The following is a 21,863-nucleotide window of genomic DNA, read 5'->3' on the forward strand; positions in this document are numbered from 1 at the left end:
TGGTGCCCTCACCCATCTGATTTATAATCCTTCTTGGCATTCCCCAATTCCTCCCGATGGAGCCTCTTGGCACCTGCATCCTTGGCAACAACAGCCATTAAGCAAAGCTGCTCTGTTCCACATTCTTTTTTCTTCCTTCACTTCCTCTTCTCCATTGCCATCTAAAGCATATGGAGGATGGTTATGGTCTGTTACCTTTGTGACTGAACTACCTTGCATCCCAAACAACTACTCCCAGGAAGTAACAGAGGAATTTTCCAATTCACATTCTCTAGATAATCTATACTACATTTTCTCTGTTCTAAATCCAATCGACATTAAGGTAAATCTGCCATTGTTGCAAAGAACGTGTGCTCAGACCTATCGGTGAAACAGAACTATTTCACCAGCACTAATGATTCAAGCATGGAGAGTATGAAGTGGCACTATGCTAAGACTCACAGAGAGACAGTTTTGTGTATGTACGTGTAGTTACAATGGGGATAATGAGGATATAAATACCAGGTGATAAATCAATGGTTGAACAAAGAGAAAACACAGGACTACTTAAAACAACCAAATCTTTTAATTAGAAAGCAACAAACATGCAAACAGCAGGTATAGAAATTTATTTGAACCAACGTTTTTACTATAATGAAAGTTACTTGAAAACATTGATCCAAGCTCCCACATTTGCAGGTTAAGGAAAATATTGCACTTTGCATCTTCTAGCACCCCTCATACATGGCAAAACATTTTAAAAACATTTTTGCTTATTTTACTTGCACACTCTCCCAAAGTCATGCACACAGTCATTCAAAAACAAAAGGTTAGGTTATCCAAAAGCAATACCTTAGAATTGCACTAAAGCTCTGTAAGGAAAAATATAATTAATGTCTTATACAAATTCCATAACGTCTAGGTGCTTGCACACAACTGCCAGTTACTCTTCATCTTCATTTTCGTTCTCCTGACCAGATCCTTCTGATCTGTCACCTTCCAATCGGTCTGTAAGGCACAGAGAAGATTTAGTAAAGAGAACTTCTGAAGTTTTGGGGTATTGGCAATTTTTACAATTTAGTGGCCCTCTGGGCTAGTACACAATGCACAGTGGCTATGGGTTATACAGTAACAGAACCATGAAAGAATCTGAAACTGGACTGACAGCAGAGATCAGGTAGATATATTATAACAAGAAAGAACAGTGACAGCAAAAGCTCTAAAGGACTTCCAGGCATAGAAGTGAATTTTGTGTACAAAAGGAGAAACCTTGTAGGTGCTAACTGGCTGTCAGCACAGGAAAGATGAATGCAAGCATGATATTAAAAAGAGACAGTGAATCCAAGAGATTGAGAATAATTTTCTGAGGAACTAAAACTAGAATAGCTGTGATTAGAAAATCTGTATACTGCAGAAAAAAAGGGGAACTGCTATTTGTCACCATATACATGAGAAAAAAAAAAAAGAAAAAAAAAACAGTACTTTTTGATGTAAACATTTAGAGAAAGGCAAATACAGAAATGCATGTGGGAACACGACTGGCTCAAGATGTATCACTCAAACATGCACTGTTTGGTTAAGAAAAAGTTCACCCAGCAGGAACACAGAAAACATAATAAATGAAGAAAAACACCAGTTAATGTATTCATTGACAGCACAGGTGAGGCATGCCACTGGGCTGGATACAGTGACTTTGCTCTTCCTTTCCTGTCCATCTGCTCCTAACAGATCAGTGGGAGGTGAAAGAGGAGCAGCAGCTGCTGCCAGGCAGAGCTTCCCTCCTGCCCCACTGTACAAACCCACTATTCTGCTCAGCAACTGCTGGACTCCCCACATTCAATACTTAACACCATCGTCACCCTCATCTACTAGGTTTCTATGCCTTGTGTCATACGAGCCTCCCAAGACTTCCCCTCTCTGCTTCCTACCCAGCACCATGCCTCTGTTGTCCTACCTCTTCAGTTTCAACCCACCGCAGTCAGCTTAAGCACTAACATCCAGTAACATGAGTTTCCAGTGACTATTACCCATGCAACCCCTCCTATCACCAGTTTCAGACCCTAGTGGACGAGGAATGCTAGTACCTGCAGCAAAAGGTTTGCTCATTACACAGTCCTGCATCTTCACACCCTCCTTCATTTCCAGGAAATCCCAAGTCCACAATGAGTGTCAGTTTCATGTGATTCATTCCAGTCACCCCAACGCTTTTTCCATCACAGCCCTCATCTCCTAGAGATCTTCTCTTACTGAATATTTTTCAGCATAGAATTAGTACTACATTACTAATAAACACATTACTAACAAACTATTGCAGGGTGGATAGTATGGGAACATCTAAAATATATTGTGCATTTTTCTTGTTCTTTGAGATATAACAATCAATCAATCAAACAAACAAAAAGAACAACCAGCTGCAAAATGCTGCAAGTCTCACAGTACAGAAGCTATTCCTAAGTACTTCTCTTAAGAGACCCATGAAGAACCACTGAAACTTCTCACAAACCCCAATGTAGCCACATACAGCTGAAGATCTTGATGGTTCCCCAGTCCATCTGCTATTTCATAGATCAACATGGTGGTCAAGTTCTAAAGAAGTCTCTCACCTGCTCTTATATGATTCAAAGATGCCAACATTCGTAACATAAAAGAAGCTGGAACAGTAATAGTGTTTCTGGTTTCTTCCAGCATTAATTCATTACGTGTTATAACCTGGCAGCAGGGAAGGAAGAAAAAAACAGCGTAAAAATGAATACAAAGTTGTAGTGCATCAGTATTAGTTTGACAATACAAAGTTTCTAGTTTCTATGTATTTACAGAACCCAAAATTACAGTATTTGTATGTGGTAAGAAAAGTAAACTATCTGCAGGCAGAGTTCACTGTCTAGTTGTCTAACTAAAGAGTATTCTAGTAAGATCATCATTCTGTTGTCTGTGTCCATGGTAGATACTAAGACAGGCAGCTGAGAAATACTTCTGTAAATTAGACCTTGCAAGAAATAAGGACAACTGATGAGAGAAAGTGCTGTTCCAGATGGCAACTGTTGCAGGCAGCAAAGACATAGCACTCGCACTGGCCAAGAATGTGGGAAGGAAAAGAGATGAGGTTATCCTAAACTCCTACCTTCATGCTGCTTGAAACTTTTGGAGAAAATCCAAGGAACACAAGCAATTATTCTACCTCAGTTCAGGAACATTCTTCAGCTCCACAATTCTTCCTGAACAAGTCTACAGCTTACCTCTAAATTACTTGAAATAGCCACTTCTTACTGCTTTAGTTTCAAGGAAGAGAAGTCCACTAACAAATACCTTTAAGCTCTTTTGCCTCCTTCCTTCCTCAAGGTAGTTCCTTGCTAACCCTCTCGCTTTGCCATTAAGTTCTAATCCCACACCTTCACTTGTCCCTCAAACCATGTTTTTTTGGTTATCACAAAGCATAAAAATTTCTTTAGGTGGAGACACTTTCGGACCTTGATACTCAAAGACCATATGCTGTAAGGCAGGTAAATAAAGCATTTCTTTTTTTCTTGAGACTCAGTCTCAAGCCTGTTCATCTTCTGAGGAAAATGTTCTTGCAGATGTGTGCTGTTCCCAGCCAAAACAAAGCTCCTCTTTTCTGTTATTTTCACCTATTTATCAATCACTTTGCAAAACTGATCACACCCAAAAAGAAGCAAAGTGAGAAGATAGCACCCTGACTTTTTTCCTCTTTCACCTTCTATTTCTCCAGTGCATCATCAGTAACACCTTTTTGACAGCCTGTTCATCTTTTCAGCTCCTTCTGAGGCTTTTTCTGTGTCCAGAGATTTGTTCCCATCGCTGCCACTTTTTCCTACTCCCTAAGGTCATGTCCTCTTTTGATTTTAAATGTGGTTCTATATCTATACTAAACACTCCTCAAACGTAATTCTTTGTCCTCTCTTGCCTTTCCATGGCTATGAAGAAGTCAGTTCAGCTATTTTGGATACTTATTGTAGCCAAAATGAACGTGGTAAAAACTCTGTTTCTATCAGGTTCTCTTGTTTTCTACATAGATATTTCAATACTAGGATCAAATTAAACAAACTAACAAATCAAAACCCATGTAAAATCACAAACTATACTTTTGTCAAATTTACTGCATCATACATTTTTCATTGAAAAAGCTACTAAAATTCAAAATTACTAAGAAACAAGTGACAAAATTCTCAATATGATAATTACTTTTAGCACACACTTATGTGTGCAAACATTAGTTTGTTTAAAGACAACGAGTGCCTTGATTTCTAACTCCTGCCAGTTTTTCTTCCTAATGCAAGCATTCATACCTTTTCAAGCTTTTCTCCGTACATAATTTATTACTGTATTTTAGTACATATAATTTCTAGGAGTTAATGAAATGCAAAGTGCCTCTGTGTGCTGCTAATTATAGGAAAGTTAGCTGTCATAAAGGACAGCTTTTTATTTGTAGCTTATTTGTTTAATATTAAATAACCATTAATTTAATATCAATTATTTGCAATGAAGACTTTTGTAGAACCCCGCTACAAGAAGGACATGGAGGTGCTTGAGCGGGTGCAGAGAAGGGCGACGAAGCTGGTGAGGGGCCTGGAGAACAAGTCCTACGAGGAGCGGCTGAGGGAGCTGGGCTTGTTCAGCCTGGAGAAGAGGAGGCTCAGGGGTGACCTTATCGCTCTTTTTAGGTACCTCAAGGGAGGCTGTAGCGAGGTGGGGGTTGGCCTGTTCTCCCACGTGCCTGGTGACAGGACGAGGGGGAATGGGTTTAAGTTGAGCCAGGGGAGTTTTAGGTTAGATGTTAGGAAGAACTTCTTCACTGAAAGGGTTGTGAGGCACTGGAACAGGCTGCCCAGGGAAGTGGTGGAGTCACCATCCCTGGAAGTCTTCAAAAGACGTTTAGATGTAGAGCTTAGGGATATGGTTTAGTGGAGGGCTGTTAGCGTTAGGTTGGAGGTTGGACTCGATGACCTTGAGGTCTCTTCCAACCTAGAAAATTCTGTGATTCTGTGATTCTGTGAACTGGAAGATGCAACATTACTGTGGAAAAGGAGGGAAGGTTCTTACCTCATCTGCAAGTTTTCGGTTAAAAATCCTGGATTCTTCCAATGGTGACCAAATTTTTATATCATAGTCAATACCAGAAGAGGCCAGAACTAGAAATAAGAAACATTAACAATTCTAAATTAAATAATGTTATGTCTTTACCAGTATTTTCTGCACTTAAGTGGAGTTGAAGAAAAATAACTTCACTTGCTGTACTATTAGAAACATTTAATTGCAAAAGTCAGTTCTATACTGAACACACAACTACATAATTCTCCCTATGGGACCTGAGAAAGAAGATATATGCAAACTTCAAGAGACCCTTAAACAAAAAAATAAACCACCATAAGATAGGAGCAGAAAGTAAGAACAAACTCAGCTACTAATATATTTTTGATAGTGATCTGATAATTATATGCATTAGTAACAAAGCCTTTGGACTTCTGAATCCAGTTACAAAAACAGAAGCAAGAAAATTTCAAATATATTTTTATATTTAATAATTTTGATGTCCTTCATGTAAATTTCTTTGACATTCAAATATACAAAAGCAATGGACACCCTCATAAACAATTCTAAAAAAGGCAAAACAAAATTCCATTTTCTAGATCATTGCACAAAACCACAATGGAGATAAGATTTCCACAGAAACAACTCAGTAACTTGAAAACTGTACAAGTTTAACAATCTTATCCTCTTCTAGTATTATTATAACTTCATTTGTTTACAGCTGACTGTTATTCTAGAACCATGTAGGCTATGAATAAAAAAGAAACAACATGAATGCTTTCTTTGACTGTCCGAAACTGTAGCATTATTCATATAGTCCATCCACATGTCAGATGACATCTGATTCCTTCAACTACTTCTGTTCATCTTTTCTATAAATATTTCTCCTGAAGTACAAACTGATAAAATTTCTATGAATTGTATTTCTTTTAATCTCACAAAGACAGCAAGTCTGAGACAGAGTTTGCTCAATTTTCAAACAGAGCAAGTAGAGTCCAGATTCAAGTATTAATTCCCACAGTGTTGCTGGCATCTCAGTGACCCTGTATTTCCCTCACTGTGTCATGGAAAACATTTAATGTACAGTAGGGAGCAAGAAATTGATATTCTTTTAACTGCATCTTAACTTTCTATAAATACTATGTCAGTAACATTTTCATTCCAAGAAGTTATTGAGTAAGGAGGCTTTCAAGGGTTGAAAAGTCATTAGTAAAAGACCAAACCATAAGCAGTATTATCTAATTTATATTGGAAGAACAAAAAAGAGTTTGATGAAAATCTACCATTACAATGCTATATTGATCTACACAGAACTGAGGATTGAGTTTTGGGACTTTTACTATAGATAACCTGAACACAGCCTGTGAAAAATGATTATCTTACTCGGGTCAAATGGATGAGGCTGAAGACAGTTCACCACATGATTATCAGCTTCCAGCAGCATGAGATGTTCGGCAGTATGTCGATCCCATATGAAAATATGGCCACAATCTGAACCACTCATGACAAAATTAGATCCCCAAAAATTGGCTTCTTTTATCTGCAGTAAAAACAGAAATAAAACTTACTTTATAACACCAGCATTGGGAAACACTGAAGAGGATACTCCCGTTTCTACAATAACATTGCATCTGGATTAAGAGCTCTGCAAATGGAGAAAGACCACTTAAAGAAATCTGAAAGAACCATTTAAAGAAAAACAATCAAAAAAAGAAAATTCAGAAGGTTATAGATCTTCAGTGCAAATTGGCTGCTAACAGAAAAATGGAGAGAAGCTGGGACAGACGCAGTAATTTGGAAATAAGATAAATAAAATTATAAAATAAATAAGATAAAACAAAATTATAGTGTACCTGAAGTCCTACAGATAATGACAGCAGATATGTTACTTTCCAGAGTGATGAGATGGGTACTGGAGACAGGGGTACATGAAACACTTTTTGGGAAGAGTTCAGTAAACTAAAGTGAGTGACAGGTTAATAACTAGTGGGGATTTTCCATTTACAGAATAAGAGGAGACAGAAGCTTATGAAAACTGGGGGCTGGGAATTAACTGACAGATAAAAAGGGGTCATGGAATCAAATATTTTAGTTTATTTTTCTCTATAATCTATCAGATAAGAACTAAGACTTTCTGGTTCAAGTCCAAAATTAAAGTTAGAAGCCTTGGAAGAGGAAGGCATTCAAGTAGAAGTGAGTCCTAAGCTATTACAGCAGTACTTAAGTAGATGAAAGTAGAAGCATGCCTCCCTGCAAGTGCAACTAGTTTATACTTTTTTTAAATTGATTTTTAAAATTGATTTATTATTGTTTTTGTTTGCTTTGACACAGTGATGACACATTCCGCTATATATGGTTGCTCCTATCTTAGTTTTGTTAGGATATCCAAGCACCTTTGTGAAATGTCTGAAGTGATATGGCTAACATTTGACATATCTGTAGTTTTCTCATGCTACCAGTGAAGAATACTTGTAATAAGGGCCAAATTGATTTTATTACATATATATATTTATTTTTTAAAATTTTAAACATAGACGATGCTTTACTAACTTTACAGGCGGCATGTTCTCTGAGGACCTACAGTTCATACTGAAGGTCATTCTATCTTGGACCAATTTAGGGAATTTTATTTTGCAGTGACTGGACTAATATCACACAAACTATACTCAGTATTAAATCACTTATTCATCAAAAAAAAAAAAAAAAAAAAAAGGATCATCTCTGTTTTCAGCCTACAGCCAACTCCTCTGCAACTTCATTGATAACAAGTTAGTTTGACCCTGGATAATAACTGGCTGTAGGTCAAACAGTCAAGGAAGATTTCTTTGATGTTCACTGGAGAACTATACATTTGTAGGAGGAAATTCACCTTTGAGAATAAGACAATGATAATTTTACTTGAAAGATGCAAAAAACACCAGTTTTTTTTTTGTTTGTTTGTTTTTTTCTTCATAAACCAGAAAAACTACGAGAAAATTCACAAATACAGCACTGTGACTAAAGAGTGCACATTTTTTTGTGAGTGCACACAGGTGGGCTGGATGTGCCACTGGCTGAAGCATATGACAGAAGGATACGAGGTCCAGAGAAGGCTTCCAGAAAGACAGCTACTTTTCACTGTAAACTTTTAGTTTGTTGCACAATTTCACAATCAGTGAAATGATGCATTGGGCTCTACTCTTCTGGCAGCTTCTTCAGGAAGATCTGAATGTTAAGGGAAGATGATGGACAGCTTCCTTTGGAGCAGAGGGACCATCTCAAGAGAGATGGCAAAGGCTTCCTGTCTCATTCAGCTTCTTCCCTCACAATTAGCCTATGGTATCTGCTTGTTCTCTCCATCCCATGAAACAAAACACCCTCTTAGTAAAAGGGGAAGGAGTCTTAGGGAACAACACACTCATGTCGTTAGGTTAGAATACTATACAGGGATTTACTACATCTTCCATTCTCTTTTCCTTGCATCAAGTGCTATAATTCAGCAGGTATTTATGTCTTAAACTCCTGAAACATTCATAGCCTCATCAGTGTCATTGTTCCAGATATTATTTGGTAACAACACTGAACGCTTTTGTCATGAAGTCACCACCTCCTGCTATGAGACTTCAGAATGGCTAGACTGTCTTGTCCTTGATTCTGAGGATTAAAGAAAATAGCATATATAGTCAATTCCAAGGTAACTAACTTGACCTATATTTGACTTGCAAAATATTCTGGGAGACAAGTGAGGAGCCAGATCTAAACTTTTTTCTTCTCTTTGTCCCCATCCCTTCCCTGAAAGTATGGTATTGTCATGGGATTATAAGAATAACGTATCATCTAGTAATTATATTATTTGTATTTATATTGCACTGACTCTTATAGTTATTTTTATTAGACTAATATTATTTTATTTCTTAAATAATATTTACTTATAATTTAGTATTTACTACACAAGTAGTACTTTTTACTATAGATTTACTGATCAGTGGGAAAATCCTGATTCCTTGAGTGTCTCACAGAACTGCAATCTCATGAGAACTAACACAGCTGAAGCAGTCCTACAAAACAGAGTAGTATTACAGTCCATATGATCATGTAAACAACAGAGAAATCACAGGCCAGAAGAAACTGGCAGGAGTATCAGATATCCATTTTCTTGAAATATAACACATTATTACACACCTGTTACATTCATGATAGTCTTATGACTACAGCCTAAAAGACTGTGACTTGTTTAATTTCTGTGCCAAAAAAAGAAACTTAGCCTAATTTTCAGGAAACAACAATTATGTTGTTAAATGTACAGTAATCCTCCCATCCCAAGGCCTCTCTTGCCTTCACATCTGTAACCCAAATGACGTCAAACTACTAGTCTGAGCAAACAAGAATGGGTTACTTCCTTCACTAAATGTTATAATCACCTTCAGAAGTCATTCCTGTATTTACTCAAAGTTAAACAGTAAAGTAACCACTGCTCGACTATTTGAAGTAAGAAAACATTAGGCAGCAGTATCTTTCTCACTCTCTATCTTGTACATCATCCACAGGGTCGGAGGTTAGATGGGATGGCAAAGGGAGGAAGAGTCAAATAATGGTGGCAGAGGAAGAACAGTCAAAGCTCAGTCACAAAACAAGGTATCAGATGAAAGCTTCAAAATAATCCAATGTTTGGGTGAGAGAAAAGTGTTGGGAAGTAAAAATGTAAACCTACACAAAATATTACACTTTAAAAAGTTATTAAGTACCTCTTATTATTTTTTTCAAATTGACACATGCTAAGCAGAAGAGGTGCCTACATAAACAGAAGTATCCTATACAGCAAAGTTCACACAGATGATTTTCAATGTTTGAAGCTTAGCATAAAATAATTTCATAATTTTTGGTATTTAAGAATGTCTCATATGTAAGGGACAGAAACTTGACTTTGAGAAAGGGCAAAAGACCATCTACACAGTATTCTACTATGGAATTATTTTCCAACTAGCACATCACAATAAAGCTCTCAAGAGGGTAGTACCTGCATCCTTTCTTTTTGCATAGTCTTCTCAGAAAATGCACAGGCAAAAAGGACAGACACATAGTCTTGCTCTGCACTTTGCCCCAACTATCTTACTTTAAAAATTGCCATGATAAAAAAAACACACATTAGTAAGCTGAACCATTACCACTGTTAAAAATATGTACTGCGTTTCCAGCATAAGTATGTCCAGTTTCAAATTTCAGGCTTGGGATCTTGCTAGACCTTTGTCTACAGAATATGTACTAGTGATAGAGTCAGTGCAATCAAGTCTTCTTTAAGACTAAAAATAAGCCAGACAAATAGCATTCCTGGATTCTGTAGGGCAAGACACATTTCCAATATTTTTCTCTTATAGTTCTATTTTTATTTTTCAATTAGAAGTGCATCCTAAGTATGTCCAAAAATAAATAATATTTTAATTCTCAATTGTGCCATCTTTCTGCTCTCTTTATATTCCCTTAGGCAACTGTTCATTTCACATTTCTAACATTTACAGAATTTAATTTTAGTGTCACCTAAATCAACAGATTTCAGATTCACATTTAAAATATTTTGTGTTTTCAAATTTATATACACATTTTTACTGCATGCATACATAACCTTTCTGCTTATTTAATAGAGCACTTGTATGTAACTAATAAAAGAGCTTCTTTAAAACTAACATTTTTAAATGGGAACTTGGGGTGAGTGGATTGAGAGGAAGAATGGCAAATATATGAAAGAAGATACAACTAGGACAGGAGGGAAAAATAGTAAGGAAGAGACAACAGAAAAGGAGAACTGAAGGCACAAGGTAGAAGACAAATTTTGAAGAGAAAGGATCTCTTCAAGAGAAAGAGTCTGGGCTCACAAGAACATTGTTTTTACCTCTTGGGAAAAAAAGAAAGAAGAAATCCCCCTCCTCATCATTGCACACCCTACCACCATTGTACTTCAAGGTCTGTTTCATGGAAGAATGGTAATATCCACTCTCCTGGTGACATTACTCAAGGGGATATGTAGCAGGGATGTGTGTGCTGGACATAAGAAGTTCCAGGCATGCAAATGGGGCAAGCAAACATCAACATAACGCTACTATTTTTAATTTTTTTTTGCAAAAATCACAGAATTACAGAATTGTCTAGGTTGGAAGAGACCTCAAGATCATCGAGTCCAACCTCTGACCTAACACTAACAGTCCTCCACTAAACCATATCACTAAGCTCTACATCTAAACGTCTTTTAAAGACCTCCAGGGATGGTGACTCCACCACTTCCCTGGGCAGCCCATTCCAATGCCTCACAACCCTCTTAGTAAAGAAGTTCTTCTTAATATCCAACCTAAAACACCCCTGGCGCAACTTTAGCCCATTCCCCCTCGTCCTGTCTCCAGGCACATGAGAGAACAGACCAATCTGCACCTCACTACAGCCTCCTTTAATGTACCTGTAGAGAGCAATAACGTCACCCCTGAGCTTCCTTTCTTCCAGGCTGAACAAACCCAGCTCCCTCAGCCACTCCTCGAAAGACCCCTCACCAGCTTCGTCGCCCTTCTCTGGACTCGCTCGGGCACCTCGATGTCCTTCTTGTAGCAAGGGGCCCAAAACTGAACACAGTACTCGAGGTGCAGCCTCACCAGAGCCGAGTACAGGGGGACGATCACCTCCCTAGCCCTGCTGGTCACACTGTTCCTGATACAAGCCAGGATGCTGTTGGCCTTCTTGGCCACCTGAGCACACTGCTGGCTCATATTCAGCCGACTATCCACCAGTACTCCCAGGTGCTTCTCTGCCTGGCAGCTTTCCAACCACTCATCTCCCAACCTGTAGCTCTGCTTGGGGTTATTGTGCCCCAGGTGCAGGACCTGGCACTTGGCCTTGTTGAACTTCATGCAGTTGACCTCAGCCCATCGGTGCAGCCCATCCAGATCCTCCTGCAGAGCCTTCCTACCCTCAAGCAGATCGACACACGCACCTAACTTGGTGTCATCTGCAAACTTACTGAGGGCGCACTCAATGCCCTCGTCCAGATCATTGATGAAGATATTAAAGAGGACTGGCCCCAGTACCGAGCCCTGGGAAACGCCACTAGTGACCGGTCTCCAACTGGATTTGACTCCATTCACAACAACTCTTTGGGCCTGGCTATCCAGCCAGTTTCTAACCCAGCAAAGTGTACACCAGCCCAAGCCACGAGCAAACAGTTTCTTGAAGAGAATGCTGTGGGAAATGGAGTCAAAAGCCTTGCTGAAGTTAAGGTAGACCACATCCACAGCCTTTCCCTCATCCACCAAACGTGTCACTTTGTCATAGAAGGAGATCAGGTTTGTCAAGGAGGACCTGCCTTTCATAAACCCATGCTGACTGGGCCTGATCGCCTGCTTGCCCTGCAAGTGCCGCGTGATGACACTCAAGATAATCTGCTCCATTAGCTCCATGAGTTTCCCTGGCACTGAGGTCAAACTGACAGGCCTATAGTTCCCCGGGTCTACCCTCCGGCCCTTCTTGTAGATGGGCGTCACGTTTGCAAGCCGCCAGTCAACTGGGACCTCCCCCGATAGCCAGGACTGTTGATAAATGATGGTAAGCGGCTTGGCCAGCTCCTCCAACAGTTCTCTTAGTATCCTCGGGTGGATCCCATCTGGCCCCATCAACTTGTGTATATCCAAGTGCCGTAGTAGGTCGCCAAACATTTCCTCATGGATAGCGAGGGCCACATTCTGTTCCCCATCGCCTTCCACCAGTATCCAGAGAGCAACTGGTTTTGCCGCTAAAGACTGCAGCAAAGAAGCCATTAAGCACCTCTGCCTTCTCCTCATCTTTTGTAACTAAGATCCCCCCTTGCTTCCAGTAAAGGCTGGAGATTCTCCGTTTTGCATTAATGTATTTGTAAAAACATTTTTTGTTGTCTTTGACGGCAGTTGCCAGATAGAGCTCCAGATGAGCTTTGGCCTTTCTAATTTTGTCCCTGCACTGCCCCGCAACATTCTTATAGTCCTCCCGCGTGGCCCGCCCTCTTTTCCAAAGATTGTAAACCCTCTTTTTTCTCCTAAGCTCAAGCCACAATTCTCTGTTCAGCCAGGCCGGTCTTCTTCCCTGCTGGCTCATCTTTGGGCACGTGGGGACAAACAGCTCCTGCGCCATTAAGATTTCCTTCTTGAAGAATGCCCAGCCTTCCTGGACTCCTCTTGTGAAGAGAAGGTCTAGCGGGATACCTCCCCTGGTAGGCTCACTAACCAGCTGCATCAGGAAGCTATCTTCCACACTCTCCAGAAACCTCCTAGACTGCTTTCTCTGGGCTGTGTTGTGCTTCCAGGATACATCTGGGAAGTTGAAGTCCCCCACGAGAACAAGCACTGACAATTTCACAACTTTTGTCAACTGCCTGTAGAACTCCTCCTCAGTCTCCTCATCCTGGTTCAGCGGTCTATAACAGACCCACAACAGGATGCTTGCCTTGTTGGCCTTCCCGCTGATCCTAACCCATAAGGACTCAACCTTATCATTCCCAGCCTCAAGGTCCACGACATCAAAACTCTCTCTGATATAGAGAGCCACACCACTACCCCTTCCATGCTGCCTGTCCCTTCTGAAGAGCCTATAGCCAGACATTGCATCACTCCAGTCATGAGAGTGGTCCCACCATGTTTCCATGACAGCAACCAAGTCATAACCTGCCTGCTGCATGATGGCTTCCAGCTCCTCCTGTTTGTTACCCATGCTGCGTGCATTAGTGTAGATGCACTTCAGCTGGGCCATTGCCTTCTCTCCCAGCCTTGCCATTGTTCCCCCTGGCACAGCTCTAACAAGCCTTGCTTCAGCCCCGTCCCCCTTCTTACCTAGTTTAAAGCCCTCTCAATGAGCCCCACCAGCTCCTGGCCTATGATCTGTTTTCCCCTTAGAGATAGGGACCCATCTGCAGCCATCAGGCTGGGTGCCGAGTAAAGCGCCCCGTGGTCAAAAAAACACAAAATTTCTGTGTTGGCACCAGCCTCTGAGCCACGTGTTTAACAGGTGGGCTTTCCGTGTCCTCTCTGTACCCCTCCCTGCCACTGCAGGGATGGACGAAAACACCACCTGTACTCCTGCTCCATCCACTAACCATCCCAGTCCCCTAAAGTCCTGTTCGATGGTCTTCAGGCTTCTCTCTTCAATGTCATCACTGCCAGCCTGGACTATTAAGAGGATAATAGTCAGAGGGGCAAACCAGGTTGGGAAGCTTTCTGGCAACGTCCCTGACCCTGGCCCCAGGGAGGCAGCAGACTTCCCTACAGGTAGGGTCAGGCCGGCAAATAGGGCCCTCTGTTCCCCTGAGAAGGGAGTCGCCCACAACCATCACCCTTCTTTCTGTCCTGGTGGAGGCAGTCCTGAGGTGTGGAGTCGACTTCCTCGCCCTAGGCATCCTCCTGGGTAGACTTTCTACCTCTTCCTCAGCTACTGGTCTCTCAAGCTCCAGGGCCTCAAACCTGTTGCGTAAGGGCATCTGGGAACGTGGGGCCAGTAGGGGGGGCATTGGCTGTGATGTCGAGCAGGGACCTGTTTCCATTCCTCCTCAATTCCTAGGTCCCCTCCCTCTGCCCAACAGCAACAGGGCAGGGGGTCCATCCCTGTTTGGGGTGTCTCACCCCAGTGCCTGTCCTTCAGGCCCTGCAAGGAGTTGCTCCACAAGTCTATCTCCCGCTCACACTCTCTGATATCCCTCAACCTCTCGACCTCCTCCTTGAGTTCTGCCACCAGGCGGACCAGGTCGTCCACCTGCTCGCACCTCACGCGCACAGTCTCTTTGCCCCCCGCAGGTGGTAGCAACAGGCTCAGGCACTGCCTGCACCCGGAGACCTGAACTGCCGCAGTTTTGAGCAGGCAGTTGGTCTGGGTGCGTACAGACTTCCTGGAGAGCGCACTGTGCCTGCTGTACACCATTGCAGCTGAGCTAGAGGTAGACTGCCATTAGAGGGTTAGAGGAGGTGTTCGTATGGGCCGGGGGGGGGGAATGCCCCGCCCTTCCTGCTCGCCCTGCCTGCGCGAACTGCCGAGCCATGCCCTGTCCTGTTAACTGCCCGTCCCGTTAACTGCCGCGCTGCCACGCCACGCCCTTCTGATGCGCCACGCCCTGTTTACCGCGCTCCTGGTCGCTCGCGCTCCCTAGGGGCAGCTTTTGAAGGGCCGGGGAGGGGGCGCTGCTGGCTCTGCCTCCGCCTCGTCCTCGCCTCGTTCACCTCCCTCATGAGGGCTGCCGGGTCCTGGAGGCTCCGTCGAGTGGGCTTGGTGCCGGAAAAATTAGCCCTGCCTGTATGATCCCCTGCTCCGCTGCAGAACGCGTCTGCCCCGGAACTGATCACCTCAGCAAGTCAAATCTTTCACTTTCTGACAAATGTAAGAATTACCCTCAAAATATGCTTTTTTTTTTTTTTATTTTTTTTTTGTAAGATTGCCAAATTAAACTTTTAGAAGTAAGGAAGTACCAGAATTATTAATATAACATGATATTAACATATTTTTACTATGTATTAAAATAACTGATGTTCATGTAATTGACAAGACAATTTCATCCCTGAATAGCTCAGGTGTATAGGACACAAGACCTCTCTAACCTGTCTCCTTCATAAATTTCAAATGAAAATCATCTATCTTCTTGCAGGAAGGAGGGTGTTCATCAAAAAATAAAAATGAAAAAAAGATTCAAATGAATTTTGCCACCATAGAAACCTACGTGGGAAATTACACCCTCTTCCATTGCATACATTTCTTGTCAGAGGTGCTCACGGAAAACAAAAGCTGAAACACAAAATCAAATCCTGAAGAAAATAAACAACAAAACGCATGAAATAATCCATAATAACAACACATACACAGATGGAGACTGAATTGAGAACACTGAGGCAATCTTAGTAGATAGGAGATATTAAAGCTAAGTGTTTAATGCTATGACTTTTAAACTAATGTTTGTTTTGAGTATTTACTATTAATTAGTGAAATCAGTGCAAAATCTTGTCATTAATCAATTTTATTCTAAGCACTTATGCATATTGAAACATGCTTTTACTGAATCATTTTCCCAAGTGTAATTAAAACCATTCATATAAACTCTAGAAAACTGGTTTTGGAGGAAGAGGAACTACTCTCAGATCAGCTGCAAAATCATACACCCTCTACTTCTACAAAACACCACCTAGTATTGAGAACTTGCCATCTTCAAAGTACTGTAAAAGACAAAAAGAAATATGAAGGAAAAAAGTTTTTCCATGCACTACTGCTTTACAAACAGTAACTGTATTTTTCTTAAAATATAGCATTTTATATGAAAAAGACAGGGTACCTAGTACAGATATTAAAAAATGGTAACTAACATTATCTGCCTTTTTAAAATTTAAATATGTCAAAGCTCTTCAGAATTACTACTGAAGTATATTTGAAGCTCTTTAAATAGAAAGTAATGATTAAATAAGAATTTGAAGAGCTTGGAAGGAAAAGTGAGGATTCAATAATAATTTTTAAGGTAGTCACATTTTATACCACTTAAGCTGACAGACAAAATTAAAAAGAAGTTAAGAGAAATATCCAAGATTTAAAAGGAAGTTACGGAGATAGTCAAACTACCAAAAACTTACATGCCTAACATGGTGATAAATAAGTCATGCTAATTTTAATTTTCATTTAGAGAAAATTATATGGCTTCCAACTGAATATACAAGTAGAAGTGCTGACAATGTCTGTTTTGTCAGGCATACTAATTCACGCCATACAAAATCTACAAAAAATCACAAAAAAAATCTACAGTTCCAAAAGCAAACAAAGAGTTTGTACCATTGTCCGGGAGTTCCGATGACCTTTATAAACCATCTTTATTAAAGGACGTCTAATATTCAAAGTCTCCAGTTCTTCCATTTCTTTTCTTTCTTTCCTTCTTCTGAAGAGCTCCTGAATGCGGGCAACAGCAGATCGTCTACAAATAGCACACAAAGAGAACACTACTGAAAGGCCACCTCCAAATGCTAAAATGAGCTTTCAGAACAGGGCTATCAAATAACAGGCACTCAAACACACTCTTCATAAGTTTGGTACAAACATCAACATTATCCCAAATGTAAAATTACAGACTTTAAATTTTTCCATCCTGGCTTAGAGCAAGAATAAGCATGCAAGACAGTGGACTGTCAAGTGATGCAACATTTTATTGCCTCTCTCAAGTACAAACTTCAGATGCTGGCAAAATTAATGTGCTGTTTTATTCTTCAGTACTAGGGATATACTCCAAACATAATAAGGTACAAAAATTCTGAAGTGATAAACCTATGCCAAAACAATTTTTTTCAGTTTAAAAAAGTTGAAGGATCTAGTGTGTCTTCTAGTGTTTTGTTGTTGTTGTTTTTTCCAAATTTCATGAAATGCATTTCTCTTTGCTATTTCCTTATGACAAGGTTCAAGGTTTAGACAGCTTTAAAAAGTTCCCGCTACAGACAGAAATGACTTGAAATCATTTATAGTAGAAATTATCTGTATATTAGCACTGGCCCTACAGCAGAAGACTTCCTAGAATAATAGAAAAAAAATAGCTAAATATTATATTCTGTTTTGTGACTGTTTAGTTCCAGGAAACTACTTTTTGATTAATCTGTGAAAAGACTCTTGGTGCTGTGTTTTTTATGTTAAGCTCTAAGTTTTCAGATTCTCAAACTTCCAGTTATAGACAAACTGCCACGACCCACCACCTGTATCCAGCTCTTTTTCTTCTTTTGTTCTGTGTCAGGGTTCCTATTAGGTTTGAGGTCTTGAACACAGACCAAGGGGAACGTCATTCCCAGAAGAAGCAGGTACTCATTTTAGCAGAAAGCAAGTGATCAAGCCATAACAGGAATTTATAGAATCCCAAAAACTAATCTGAGCCAGAATTGAATATATTTGTAACCTCAGTACACTGCTATGAGAAGGCTAGTAACCTGAAGTAGTCCTTAAGCAATACAGTAGTATTTTAATTGTTGATTCTGGAGACTCTTGCAACATGAGAATCTTCCTTCCCAGACAAAAAAACAACCAACCAAAAAAAAAAACAAAACACCACTAGTTCTATCTCTCAATTCCCTCTACCAGTGATCTGTACAGATTTTTGTTTCATTGTCATAGGAGAAATTTGGACAAAAAGAAGATAAAACAAGTATTGTCCTACAAGCTAAACAAAGATGGAAAATGAATGCAAGCAATGAGTTATTAATACAGAATATATAGATATATTTATAAAAAACTGTCATACTAAGACAGGTCTTCTAATACAGCTGAACTTTTAAAATATATTTTAATCCTTTTTTTTTTTTTTTTTTTTTTTTTTTTTTACAGAAATTAGAAGAGATTTGTAAATGCTAGCCAATAAATCCACTTAACAGTGGGCTAATACATTTCCTGAAAATTTGTCTTGCAAACAATCCCAGAAAAAGGACTACTTTTATTAACATCATGAGACTTTCCTATACCCACTCCCCCAGCAATTTCATATCTAGGCAATTTTCTGGTTCCTCCTTCCTATACTACGCTAAATAAATACACTGAGTTTGTTATTTAGTCCTTACAATATATGAAGTCTCAACTGTAATTTTCAGCAGGTTTAAGAACAGAGATCTTCAAAGTCCTTATACACTGAAGAGGAAAGAAAATAAAAAAAAACTCATGTTCTACATCTATTATGCTTTAAAGATCATCAAATTATCTTCCTTACTGGTTTACTTCCATGTGAAGGAAAATGATGGGTGGCATATATATGATAGACTACATATATAAAATACTTGCAAAAATTTTAATTAATTATTCATATGCATTTGGTTTTGTTTGGGAAAAAAAAGATATTGTTTCTGTGAGAAAGTAAAAGCAATAATCATTTAATAATTATTCTGTTACCAGCCACATAAATGATCATGGCTTTGGAAACAGCACACAGCTATTTAGCACAGTGAGACCCTTTTGGTTTCAAGGCAATGCCTGCTAGCCTTACAGCTACTGCTTACTAGTATTCCCATTTGGATTTTGGGATGGTGTGTATTTATCCACATTAATTATCAAAAACACGTGTAGTGGAAACGTTGAGAAGTTAAACATCATTAGGTTTGACAAAGCAGTGAACTTGTCTAGCTCTTTTAGAAGGGTTACTTGCTAGATAGCAGCTAAAAAGGTCTTGGGATTAGAAGATGTTGTCAGAAGTATCTAACCAGTATTCCTGAGTAGTTTCTTATATAGTTTTTGGTTACAGCATCTCTATAAAAGTTAATGTCTCCGTCTAAATTTGTCTAATGCGCACATTACAAAAAAAAACGTCAAGGATATTCAGCACTCAGAATCATGCATTTTTAAATAAAAGCAGAAGCACAAAAGCAACTTTTGATAAAAACACTGTCTTTCAACTAGATTCAGTTCTAAGTTAAAAAAAAATATATATATCATTTTGGCTCTTATTAGTGAATGGCATGAATGGGATGATACTTAGTTCTCTTTTAAAGTCAATGACTACCTTCCACAGAGAGAATGTAGCCAAGCACATGTGACTATAACTGTGATACTGTTATCAGGCATTTTAGTAACACACTGCTAAAAGCAGCAGCCTGGCAGAAGCAAGTCTTCTGCAGTAAAGATATATGTGAGCCTAATCTAATGCTATTTCACAACTAAGAACCTCTTTTTTTTGTTTTGATTTTGTTTGAGAAGGTTTTGCTTCTCCATAACTACAGATTTTCTGTACGCTTTTAAGAAATGTGAAGGAAAAAAAAAAAAAGATGGCATTTGTTTTAATGGCTTTTTAATTTACACTTATATTTGTGATAAGCAATTCCAGTCCATGACAACTTGAACTTAGGCAGTAGCCTAAGCATTTGAATCATCAGTAGATATAGAAGCATGCTGTGCAATCCCTTCCTCTTCCAAAGTTTCGCCAGAGCTAAGCCTGACAGCAAGCTACTGTTTCCTCTGTTTCCTACTGTTTCCAAACTCCACACTCTTTGTAGTAAATTTAATTATCTGAATATGAGATAATTAAATTTATGCACATTGTGTTGGCATTCCTCAGGCAACTCCATCAACTGATGAAACTAAACATTATTTATTCATATTCAGGCATCAAATAATGAAGATGCCTGAGAAATGTAGGATATAGATTAATATTATTGGTATTAATTTCACAGAACAGAAAATGTTATATGTCTTGTAATGTCAAAGAAACTGAACTTTGGTTTAGTTATGCCCTCATCCTCTGGGTAGTTCTCTGACTTTAGAATAATTCAGTACTACTGTTCCCTCTGAAGACATAAAGCTAAATAATGTTTTGCTAAATTTTGTGCTACCTCGTTTCCTATCTTACGATAAAGTTGGCGTGTACAGTCTTGATGAGATTGAGCCCAAGACAATATACAGTACTTTCATCATCTCAGTACCTTGAGGTAAGATAGAAGATATTATTTCTAAAAATAAGGACATAGGCATGGACTAGAGCACAACTTTGTCCCTTACAATCAGCCAGATTGAAGACTTTGAAATCAGTTGTTATAAACATTAATAATGAAAGGAGCATTTAAATTAAACCCTACATGAGTGGAATAGGCATTCAAAAGTGAAACCATTATATTCTTTCAATTAAATAGCCAGAAAAATGGAAAAAGATTTAAACATACAAGCTAAGTCAAAAAACTTTGTCACATAGGACATTTTCTGTGTGTTCACAAATTGTGACATCTAATAAAGAATGACTTTTAAACCAGTTTGTTTATTATAGTACAATATTTTTTCTTGACAGAAAAACACAAGGTTTCTCTTAAAAAATATATTTTTTGAGAGCTGCAGACCTCAGTTCCCCATGTATGTTACTCAACAATTTCTGGCTAACTAGCCCTGCTTGTTTTAAAACAACTATGCTTATCTATTAGTTAGAAGAGTGACAGTCAAAATTAATGATACGTTTTTCAGAAGAGGGAAAACTGAACATCACAATTATCTATCAGCTGAATCTGTATACAATCTATAGCAATTCAGCTACAAACTGACCCAGTGGAGGCCTGATGCAGTGGCTGAGACAAAATTAATCTGGTACCCTTGATAACCCTCTTCTCCCAAACACCATTATTCCAAACTAATCGTCTCTTAAGCTGCAGCAGTTAGTTAGTTGTAGGGCTCATGTGTAGTTGCTTCCTTTTTGCACCCCTCTTGTCTCAGCTCTGATTACTCAGCTAAAACAATATTGATTCATCCAATACTAAGGGTATGTGTCTTCTAAAGTTTCTAAATTAACTTACACACAGAGCCAAACATCATCTCTTCCTGCTAAGTACCAGGAACCCTGCTCCCTTCTCTTCTGCTCTTTGAAGTTAGTCTTTTTTCCTTGTTGCCATCTTCTCATTTCAACTATTTTTCCTATCCAACACAACTGCAGGGGACCCAGGACACATTACCATTAACTTAAAATCTGCTTCTCTGATGCCTTATGGTCATTTCTTCATTGACTGCAGAGAGTAATCCACCTGCCAGCTATCATGTTCCTGCCCAAGAAATTCCAAGCATGTGTTGTAACACAGCGACTTTTTACACAGGCAGACAGTGATAGGACAAGGGGGAATGTTTTTAAACAAAAAGATGGGAGATTTAGGTTAGATGCTAGGAGGAAACTCTTCAATTCCAGCTAAGTTTGGAATGCAAAACAATGAAGTGTGCCTGTGGTATTTTCCTCAAAGCATTTAAAATGCAGGATTCAGGTTACGTTTTCTATAACACCACATCCTATGCCTTTTCCTTTCTGGCCACAAAAAAGCAATATGTTGTTTTTCATCATTAGAATTATTTTTACCCATTTGTTTTCCCGTTTCCCTTATCTATAACCTTTGACATTAAATCAC

At 39.3% G+C, this 21,863-nt stretch overlaps 1 protein-coding gene across 7 annotated transcripts in view; it reads right to left on the reverse strand.

Moving 5' to 3' along the window:
• Positions 1-543: 543 nt before the first annotated feature.
• DCAF6 (DDB1 and CUL4 associated factor 6) overlaps positions 544-21,863 on the reverse strand; it is an 86,455-nt gene continuing 65,135 nt past the window's right edge. For all 7 annotated transcript variants that reach the window (XM_032184512.1, XM_032184504.1, XM_032184491.1 and 4 more), the window contains 5 exons: positions 16,807-16,945; positions 6,409-6,565; positions 5,038-5,126; positions 2,583-2,688; positions 544-987 (listed from right to left, as the gene is read on the reverse strand). In XM_032184512.1, the coding sequence (XP_032040403.1) occupies positions 923-987; positions 2,583-2,688; positions 5,038-5,126; positions 6,409-6,565; positions 16,807-16,945 (556 nt within the window). In that variant the 3' untranslated portion in view covers positions 544-922. The remainder of the gene's footprint in view (positions 988-2,582; positions 2,689-5,037; positions 5,127-6,408; positions 6,566-16,806; positions 16,946-21,863) is intronic.

Source organism: Aythya fuligula, chromosome 1, assembly GCF_009819795.1.
Source record: "Aythya fuligula isolate bAytFul2 chromosome 1, bAytFul2.pri, whole genome shotgun sequence".
NCBI classification, from domain to species: Eukaryota; Metazoa; Chordata; class Aves; order Anseriformes; family Anatidae; genus Aythya; species Aythya fuligula.